Here is a 10,886-nt window from a genome sequence, read left to right on the forward strand (position 1 = left end):
ACTTTCTGACGTCAGTTTTGACTTTACAATACTTGATCTGATGAGATGCCACCCCAATGAACAAGTTCAAGACTCCAGAAAAACCTGCAGCCAAGACTCCTGAGAAGACACCAGCCAAGAACCCTTCAAAAAGTCCAACCAAGAGCCCTTCAAAAAGTCCAGCCAAATCAATATGATTGCTATTTACAGTATAAATACATTAATGTAGCTATATTACGCATCTATAATTGATTGAGTACAAACTTCTTCGTTATTTTTGGTGAAAATAGGGTATTGGGCCTTTGTTCAGGAACCAATCCCCCATTTATAACATTGCTTCCTATGAGAAAATTGTTTCCGAGTTACAACATTTTGACTTAAGACACAGTTTTCAGGAACCAATTGTGTTGTAAGTCCTGCCTGTACATAATTTTCCCAGACCCAGAGTCAAAATATGTTTAGGGCATATGAATAAATATGATGGTAGAATAGCATGGTTATACCCAGAGATCTGAAAAAGATTAAGAAATATTACCTATTTGTTCTGATCTTATCATGTGTTATTAGAATAAATACATTTTTTGAAAAATGATGTTATTTTTAGTAGAGCAATGATGTGTTTGTTCGCCCAAACCTTTTCACTATTAGAGAGGGTTTAAGGCAGTGTTTCTGAACCCATGAGTCACAACCTTTAAGTGGGTAGCAAGAATAAATGAAGAGGTCATGAAAAAACCTTTAAAGGAGAAAAACATGGGAAACTGTGGTTATCTACTTGAAGGCTGGCACAAGGGCTGCTTTGGGCTTGGGTCAGCAGGAGGAAGGCAGTCAGGAAGGGGGACCACATGCCTGTGCATGCACACACATTGGGGGTGTGGGAGGGGCACAGGAGATGCATCATGGGGGAATGGGGGGACACATGCCTTTCCAGATGTGTGCACTAACAGCAGGCATGGTGTTGCAACCTGGCCAGAGTGGCATGGGCAGGAGTCACCTTTGCAGCCCAGCAGACTACCCAGCAGAGGAGGGCAGAGCAGGGCCGCGAGACTTCTTGCTGTTGCCACTGTTGGGCTCCCTGTGCCAGCTGTTCTGCCAGCAACACGAGAAGTAATGGAAGGAGTGGAGAGGGGGTGGGGGGGACTGCACTGATCTCACCTTTTCCTGATGCCAGCCACCATGGCTCAGCCGCCACTGCTGCTACCGCTCCCCTCAGACTGCAACTCTACCCCAGAGGGGATGTGGGGTAGTGGGCAGCTCGGGTGGTCTGAGGGAAGCAATGGTGGCAGTGGCTGGTCCATGGTGGTGGGGTACAGCCACAGGCCAGTGTGCAAGTGGCTGACAATGGAAGGAGGTGAGGGAAGCATGGTCCCCCTGTCTGTTACTCCTCATGCTGTGGCAAAGCTGGCATAGGGGTCCCAGTGGAGGTAGCAGCAGCGAGTCTCGCTGGCCCACTCTGCCTTCCTGTGCTGGGTCCTATCTGCTGGGCTGCGGAGGTGGCTTCTGCCTGTGCCAGTCTAGCTAGGCTGCAGCCCCATGCCCACTGTGGGTACACAAATATGGGAAGGCATGTGCTCCCCCATGCCTCACACACAACCACAACCCCACACACCCACCCCCTGCCCCAAGCATTAGAGGGCTGGGCGTGGGAGGCAGTGTGTCAGGAGTAAGGGGCGCCAGCACGGTTGGGGGGTTGGAGGGTTGTGGGTTAGGAGAGAGGGACATTGCAGGGCTGGGGGCGGATATCTACTTAAACTGTCTATTGGGTTGGGACTGGCAGTTAATGTTTACGAATGGATTCTGGTACAAAAAAGTTTGAGGACCACTGATTTAGGGTATAACTGTAGAAGAAATTAGTCAGAATGGGGAAGTTTCAATGCAATTCATATAGCAAGCAGACTCACAGCAGAATGAGATTCAATGCTTGGGCCGGGTGTTCATATATTATGTCTTATTGCCATCTGATTAGTAATTTACAATGTTAATTAATATATTATTTGATATCACTCTTCTCAGGGCATCCTTCACTTCTTTGTTCCTCAAGCTGTAGATCAGGGGATTCAGCATGGGGGTCACCACTGTGTAGAAGACTGAGGCCCATTTATCCTTTGGCTTTGAGTCCTTGGAACTGGATTTTAAATATACAAAGAGAGCAGTACCATAGAAGATGCTAAAAGCTGTAAGGTGGGAGGTGCAGGTGTTGAAGGCTTTGTGTTTGCCCTCAGTAGAATGGATCCTCAGGATGGTGGAGAGGATGAAAATGTATGAGATAAGAACAAGGACACCACTGGACAGTCCAAATAAAGTAGCTGAAGCAAGGAGAATAATCTGATTGATTGTGGAATCAGATTCAGAGAGGGATATCAGTGGGGAGATATCACAGAAGAAATGCTCAATGACCTTGGAGCCACAGAAAGATAAATCTAACATATTCACAGCTTGTGTCATTCCATTTACACACCCAATTAAGAAGGAACCAATGACCAGCTGTGCACAGAGTTTTGGGGACATGATGACAGAATATAGCAGTGGGCTAGAGATAGCCACATAACGGTCATATGCCATTGTAGCCAAGAGGAAGCCTTCAGTTACAACAAAGACACCAAAAAGAAAAACCTGAACCCCACATCCTATGTAAGAAATGTTTTTCCTCTCTGTTAAGAAATCAGACAGCATCTTGGGGGTGATGACTGTCGAATAACAGAGATCAACAAAGGCCAAATAACGAAGGAAAAAATACATGGGGGTGTGAAGCCGAAAGTCATCCTGGATTAGAAAGATCAGCCCAGTGTTGGCTACCATAGTGATGAGATAAATTGCTAGGAAGAGCAGGAAGAGAGGGATCTGAGACACTTGGTGATCTGTGAGTCCTGTAAAAAGGAATTCAGCCTCCTGGTTGCAGTTTCTTCCCATTATGAGTTTAGAGCACAGACTCAGGCAATACAACACAGAGGAAAATTTCAAAATAGCTGCCGCTTCTTCAGTCCAGTTACGTCTTGGAGCTTCTTCCAGAGGTGCTGAGTAGTGTTGACTTTTTGGTTCTTCAGGCAGGAGGCTCAGCATACGCTATTTTCCCTGCTGTCTTGGTTTCATGGATCCTCTTCAGGTAGAGTGATACAGCATCAATATTCCTATGATAATTGTGAGGGCATGGAAAGATCAGTAAATGGCTTTGAAAAAGGAAACTGAAATAATGAATGGGAGACATCCTGCCCTGGGAAGTCTTTCATGCACTAGAAAGTACATCATGCCTGGAATATGCCTGTATCGGCATGCTATGAAACCTCTTATTTGCTCTTTGCTTTCTGTATAACGATGTCTCTCAGCTCATTTTCTTTCAGACAATGACTGTTCCACAAAACTGTCAGCATGTCCTGTATAAAATTGACATGATGTCATGTGACTTGCTCTTTAAGTACAATGCACATTTGAAGATAAGGAGGCATTTTAATCAATAAGAGAGTTCACTGTTATGTCTGATGGATCAATATCAAAGACAGAAAAAATTATTTCCAAAACTCAGTTCTTCCCAGGAATTTTGTCTTGCCTTTGATTTTCTGAAGCACAGGATAAGTAAAATGTTAATCTTCATCCTTTACACTTTCCAGGTCAGTGCCACAAGGAAACAGAGATTTGCCAAGAGGACAAGACCTATATCTTTTTATCATTATACTAAATTATGTCCCAGTTCTGCGGTTACATTGATACAAAATAGCTCTTCAACTTGCATGTAGCCCCAATGCATTCTGTAAGAGCACAATGGTCAGTTACTAGTTGTGAAGGGAAAGGAATTGGTAAAATGCATATAAAATAGTTTTCATGAATTTTCCATAAGAGCATTCATGATATTGCCACCTAGAAATGAGTTAAAGTCTGTGGCTGACACATGATCAGTGACACGGGCACTGGGATATGAACGAGATGAAAAAAGACTGAAGAACCTCAGCTCAGAATCCAGTACAGCAAAAAATATATCCTGGAAGTTTGGACTATCAGCTGAATCCTTAATCATAAACCACCTATTACGACAGGGACAGCTTACATTCACTTCATAGAGAGACTATCTTAGCCTCATACAAATCAAACTATGCCATTTTATTGCCATAGAAGTTAGGCAACAAGAAGTGACGGCAACAAGCAGATGGGGTGAGAGTACATGTGCATAGAAAAATTGGTACGCATGCACAGTACACAGAGCTGTTATAACAGCATGTGCAGATGTGACTGAAGTTGCTGTAATCTACCTAGTCTAGGTACCAATATTCAGGAGTTGCAGTTATGCAGACTTCAGCACTGCCGGGCAACCTGACTGGCTCATATGGTTCTGGGTACACTTGCTCAGTGATGAGACTTCCTTTTCCTGATGCAAACTGGCTGGATTAAATTTGCCACTGCTGCCTGTTGATGTACTGCCATCAACACTAAAGATTGCCCTGTCAACAGATCCAAAGAAACAGCACTGGCCATCATGATATGCTGTGGTCTCAGCATATTGACTGTCTCACCACTCTCCAGCATATATTATGAGCACTGCATGAAAGGAGGCTTCTTTCCACCTAGGAAGTGGAAGGATGAAGACAAGGGAGATTTGCTGATATCTGGCAAATATTTTATGCCTGGAGAGAATCTGAGTGAGAAAGGAAAACAACACTTATTTGGAATTATATGAAATAACCTCCAAAGGAAGGTGAAATAATTTCTGAACACAACACAATTCTCAGTGTTGGGGCTGGGGTTTTCCAGCAAGATTGTCTCTCTCTCTAATGAACATTCCCCCTTTCTCTCTCTCTAAATCACTACTCCACCTTGTCTCCCTGACTCTTCTCCCTCTCACATTAAAGGTGGATTTATCTGCAGAAAAATAAGGTAGAATATTCCCTCTATGGTTAATGGGCTTCTTCCCCTATATGAGTCTTATCAAGGAACTTATGGCAGGAGCAGGCATGGTATGAAACTGACCTTCTCTCTCATGTTTCATTGTCTCTCCTGGTCCTCATTTCTGCATTTTCTGTCACATATCTGTATAAGGTAGGTCGTGGTTTAACCTGTGCAATAGGCTGCTCCCTTACTTACTCTTGAGCTATCATGACTCAGGGACCTGGAACTCCAGGAGCACCTCTAACCCCAGGAGGATGAACCTGCTCAACCCAGACCTTTAATTTGTTTTCATGTTTTTTATGCTGGCAGCAGATGGCACACAGAGGATATAACTGTGTGTTGACTAAGTCAACAAAAAATTGGCCTCAAAGGGGTAAGATGAAAAGGAAACTTGTTTAATAGCAGTTCTTAGTTCCCTTAGGGGGGAAAAAAAATCAATGAGCTCCTATGTAGAAGCTGACATACTGTCAAGCTCTTCCGTGGCACAAATTTAGGCTCTGATATGTAAATCACTAATGTGACCATTGTGGGACTGAGGCAGAATTGGGCAGATAAATCCAAGTGACCAATCCACAAAACCTCAGCCTTTTTTTCTGAGATGCTGTTTTGTCCTGTAAAGTAACTTTCACTTGCAAGTACAGAGCTGGGCTGAGAACCCTGGGTAGGGTGACATACTTCCAGCTTTCACTGGTACAATCTGTTTTTTAACACCTGTCCCACTAGTTTGGTCTAAAGAACACTTTTGTCCAATTTTAAGAGGGATGCCTGGGGCAAATATTAATAAAATGAACTCTCTGGGTTAAATGGAACTGTTCCTTCACCCCTGCCCTCTGCTTCTGAACATGCGTTCATCTACGATCATAGAGCTGAGACAACTGAGTATACTGGAGGGAGTGGAAGGAGGGAGTAGTGTCCCATTTGGAGGCCATGTAAAAATGTTCATCATAGCTGTGGGTTTGTTTCTTATACCTAAGCCAAATCATGAGTCACACATAAGGTAAGGGGCATGCACAGCCTGGCCCATGGGCTGGAAGTGGACTCCATTTCCCAGTAGTCCCTGCTCACATGGATGGGGCCAGTCTGCATGGAGACTCCAGCCTCCCTTGGCTGTGACAGCACAAGGCTGGGGTTGCCATGAAGACAGGCCCCAGTCATGCTGTTGTTAGAAATGGAGTATTGTTAGAAATGCACAGCTTGCATCTTGCACCTGATAAGAAAGAAACACTGCCAAGGACTTTTTTCCTTGCCCAGCCTTGCCACAGCTTCTCTTATATACTAAATCGCAGACTCTCCCCCAGCTTCTCCCTAGCCTTTCTCATGCAGATTACAGAAGCTGGAATTCAACTGACTGTGTCCTTGAAAGGGCGGGGGTTTAAACTCTTGGTGACCTATAGTACTTTCTGAGCATGCTTAATTAGCTGATGCATATTTACCTCTCCGCCCTGCATACTTAAGTAGTTAATTATAATATACATGCAATATATGTAGTGATGTAACCACATGTATGCTTGTATGAAACGGAAGTGAGCTGTAAGAGTTCCTGTTTCTGCACACGTGCCCAGGAGGAAAAAGATACATACAGCCTGCAAAATTCCTTGGTGGGTTCAGAGTAATCTGAGTTTTTGACTCTGCTCTGACCCTATTTGCAAATACACCTTTTGTGCCATCTAATGTATGTGTGTCTGTGATACTTTGTGAGCCTCCAAGAAATGGACCGCAATTTTTTTCATCACTGTCATGGAATGCTGCAGGGTGGGGGGCTGCTCTGGAGCTGCTGGGATCTTGTGGTGGGGGCAGTTTGGTTTGGGGCCAGGGCAAAGCTGTGGTCTGCAGTCTGGACTCTCTGGGCCAGACTGCGCAGGCAGTGGAACATGGCTCTTCCCCGGTTCAGGACCAGGCTGTCACCACTGCTAGGCCAGGGCAGAGCTGTGATCTGCTGCTTGTGTGCCACAGCCCAGAGTGTGCAGGCTGAAGACTGGGCTCTTCCCTGGCCCTGGACCAAGCTGCCCCCTCCACAAGATCCCAGTGGCTCTGGAGCAGCCCCCTGCCCTGCCCTGCCACATGACCTGCCAGCATGGCTGGGCTGGTCTCCATGGCAACCTCAGCCTTGTGCTATCACAGTGCAGGTGAGGCTGGGGTCTCCATGAGTACCATGACCGAGCCATGTGGGCTGGGGCTGCTGGGAAGTGGAGTCTGTTAATCAGTCTAGGCCCAGCTGAGGAGCATTAGACCCCAGGCCCCAGCTGGATGCAGTCATGGATTAAGGCTGTGTCATTCCCCAGGGCTACATGAAGAGGGCCCCACTCCCACATGCCACAGAAACCCAAAGCAGGCGGCAGCAAGCTGTCAAGGCAAAGCCCTCAGCTTCTGGACCCTACCTTCAACACTCAGCTGACCTGCCACAACCACCTATATCCCAGTCCCTTACAATGCCAAACTCACGAACACCATTTGCTTTAACACAGCCCCTTGTAGAGGCAAGGGGTAGGGTGGATCTTCTGAATTTTATATTCCTGCTGAGTGATTTGAGCATTTGTCCATAGAAGGGAAGGCCAGGGTTTTAAGTCCTCCTCAACCTGAGGGGGTTCAAACCCATCTGTCCCATATGGCTAGGCTAGGCTGAAGTGGTGGTGAGGAAAGTACCTTGTCAGTTGAATCCTTGACACTGTACAAGAGATATATATTCACTGGCCCAGGAAGCAAGTAAACAAGGGGGATGTGACCCTGCCACTCTAGTCTGAGAATACTCCAATGGAAAGGGGAATTCCTGAGTGTGGCTCTGCTTGGAGGACTCTTTATGTTTCTTATCCAGTGACTATATAGTGCCAGAGAAGTCTGGGATTAGAACCTAGGTGTCACAACTCCCAGTGGCATGCTCTTATCTCTGAGCTACAAAGTTACATGTCCTATTGAGGGCTGTTTTTCTGGCCCTAAGAATCATTCATACTTGGCCGCCAGGTGCCTGAATTTTCCCATCCTAATGCTGAGGAGGGCCTAGATCCCAGGATTCTCACTTCCTGGATGACTGCTTCTACCAGATGCATATTATACAACAGATGAGTGGCAACAGCAGCAAAAACATATGTCAGTATGTAAAGCACTACATGCTTCCAGTGACAGCACTGAGTTTTGTATAAAACATAGCAAGCAGTCCAGAACCATTGTCACTTGAAAACACAGAGCTAGTAGGGCTGTGTGAAATGGCAGTGTTCCATTTCAAATTTTGTTTCAGTTCGAAACAGCTGTTCCATTCCATTTCATCGAAACAGTTTCGCTGTTTCGCTGCTGTTTCAACGTTTTGCCCATAGGCTATAATGTAGAAGCTCGAAACAGCCTGTAATTTTGTCATTTCAGGCCTGATTTGGATGAAACTTTCAGGAATGGTAGCCCCTTCTGAGGGCATGAATCCTGCCAAGTTCCACAGAGATAGGTTCAGGGGGTTCAGGGAAACTGTGCCCCATACTCTTGAAAGCAAAACTCACGTCACGTGTATGTGTTAAGCCAGAGCGGGGTCAAAACTGCATGCTAGCCCCTGCTGATGCCACAAAGCCTGCCAAGTTTCAAGGAGATCAGTGCAGGGGCTTCTGGGTTCTGGGGCCCTGCACCTCTAGCTGCTGCCAGGCAAAACTTGTGTCATGGGTGCTTGTGGGACTGTGTCTGTCTTGGGACAGAGTGGAGTGAAAACTGCAGGCCTGCTAGGCCCTCTGTGGCCATGAAGCCTGCCAGCTATTAAGGAGATAGGTGGAGGGGGGTTCTGGGGCCCTGCACCTCTGGTCACAGGCAGGCAAAACTCGTGACATGGGTGGGTGCCACTGTGTGTGTGTTCAGGTGTGCCCTTCCTGGTGCTAGGGCCTCTGCACAACATGGCAGTGTGCCCCTGTGAGGTCTCCTCCTCCCCTTCAGCCTTGGTCTGGTCCACCACTGTAAATGGCAGCAGGTAAAAACAGTGTAGGTGGCTCAGCAGTCAGCATGAGTAGTACCAGCAGCATCTAAGGTAGCCAAACTGAAATCTCACAGAGCCTTTCTTTTTATAAAGGAATTAACCGCAAGAAGTAAAGATGTTGTGTTGGATATATGTTACCTATGGTGAGTGATCGCTTATTTTGTGTTTTTATATTTATATGTTCATTATGAAAAAAAAGGAATAGTTAGAGAAATATATCTTAGGAAGATTTCAGGTTGAAAAACCCTTTGTCAGGCTGAAAAAGTACCTGAAGTTGGTGGGTCTCCTGGTCCTGGATGGAAGGAATAGTAAAGAAGCCTGGTATGGCGTGCAATGAAGGCAAGAAAGCCAGTCAGTGAAAATGGAAATGGAGGCATCGGGGGGGAGGGACAGACTGGGGTGGGGGGTACGGGGTGCCAGAATTCCACTGTGTATATTGCGTCCATAAGTTTCTGTATCTACTACCTATGAGTCTGATGAAGTGCAGTTCATAGGCCCAGCTCTGAAAAGTGGTTTGCATTGTAATTTGTTCCCTCTCAGGATCAGGCCCAAGAGACTGGAGGCAGAGTGTTTTTCTCATGAGGAATGTGCCTCCACAGGTAGCTGGGTATTGTTGTCTTTGATAGATTCTGGTGTGCAGTTTGTGGGGGTACTGGAGATAGTTGGCAGGTTTTGTGTTTTGAACTGTAGGAAGTTGGCTTCATTTCTGGTGATGAGTTAGGTGCTTGTTTGAATGTACAATCCACTTTTCATAGCTGGGCATAAAAACATAAGACAAGCCATCACACACCATGAGTAACGTCATATGTCCAACACAACACAATGCAAAGCAATGCAACGCAACGCAACGCAACGCAACACAACACAATATCTTTACTTCTTGCTGTCAATTCCTTTATAAAAAGACAGGCTCTGTCACAGTTCAGTTTAGGTACCTTTGATGCTGCAGCTGATGCAACTGGTGTTGAGCCAGCTAAGTTATTTTACCTGTTGTCACACAAAGTGGAGGACCAGGCATAAGGCTGTAGGGGAGGAGGAGGCCTCACTGGGGCACACTACTCTGTTGTTCAGAGGCCCCAGCGCCAGGAAGGGTGCACCCTAACATACACACAATCTCACCCACCCACATCATGAGTTTTGCCTGCCAGCAGCTTAAGGTGCAGGGCCCAGGACAACAGACTCCCCCAGTGAGACACACACAGCTGGCAAGCCTTGTGGCCTGGCAGGGCCCAGAACATAGGCCTGCACTAGATTTCTGCCCCCTGTCCCCCAATACAGATGCAGTTGCTCAAGCACCCACTTACATCACAAGTTTTGCCTGTTAGCAGCTTGAGGTGCAGTTCCTCCCAAACCCCTGAACTGATCTTTTTGAAACTTGGCAGGAGTGAACAGGAATAACGGTCACAAGCTGGCAGAGGGTAGGTTTAGGTTAGATAGCAGGAGGCGCTACTTCACGGTCAGGGCGGCTAGGATCTGGAACCAACTTCCAAGAGAAGTGGTGCTGGCTCCTACCCTGGGGGTCTTTAAGAGGAGGCTTGATGTACACCTTGCTGGGGTCGTTTGACTCAAATACTTTTTCCTGCCATGGCAGGGGGTCAGACTAGATGATCTAGTCAGGTTCCTTCCGACCCTAGAAACTATGAAACTGCAAGTGAGCTACTCTCAAGCATCTGAAAATGTGCACAAGTGTGTTTGTAAAGCATAAAGCAGCATATTGGCTTGTTTAAGATTATCCATAATTTTGGCAGAGCTGGAGTCAAAATATGTTTAAGGCATATGATGGTAGAATGGCATGGTTAAACCTAGAGATCTGCAAAAGATTAAAGAATATATTAGCTATTTGTTCTCATCTTATCATGCTTCATTACTATAAACGGATTTCTTAACAATCGGTTATTTTTAGTAAAGCAATGGTGTATTTGGTCCTCCAAACCTTTTCAACATTACAGATGGTTAAGAGTATAGCTATAGAAGAAATCAGTTCTTCAGAATGGGGATTCTCAATGCAATTAATAAAGCAAGCAGACTCACAGCAGAATGAGATCCAGTGCTTGGGCCAGGTATACCTATATTATGTCTTATTGCCATCTGA

At 45.9% G+C, this 10,886-nt stretch overlaps 1 protein-coding gene across 1 annotated transcript; it reads right to left on the reverse strand.

Moving 5' to 3' along the window:
• Positions 1-1,938: 1,938 nt before the first annotated feature.
• LOC149871121 (olfactory receptor-like protein COR4) lies at positions 1,939-2,886 on the reverse strand. The gene has a single exon (XM_090034562.1). It carries the CDS (start codon positions 2,884-2,886, stop codon positions 1,939-1,941), a length of 948 nt encoding a protein of 315 aa, XP_089890688.1.
• Positions 2,887-10,886: the final 8,000 nt, after the last annotated feature.

Source organism: Crocodylus siamensis, chromosome 2, assembly GCF_052110815.1.
Source record: "Crocodylus siamensis isolate JL-2025a chromosome 2, ASM5211081v1, whole genome shotgun sequence".
Lineage (NCBI taxonomy): Eukaryota > Metazoa > Chordata > Crocodylia > Crocodylidae > Crocodylus > Crocodylus siamensis.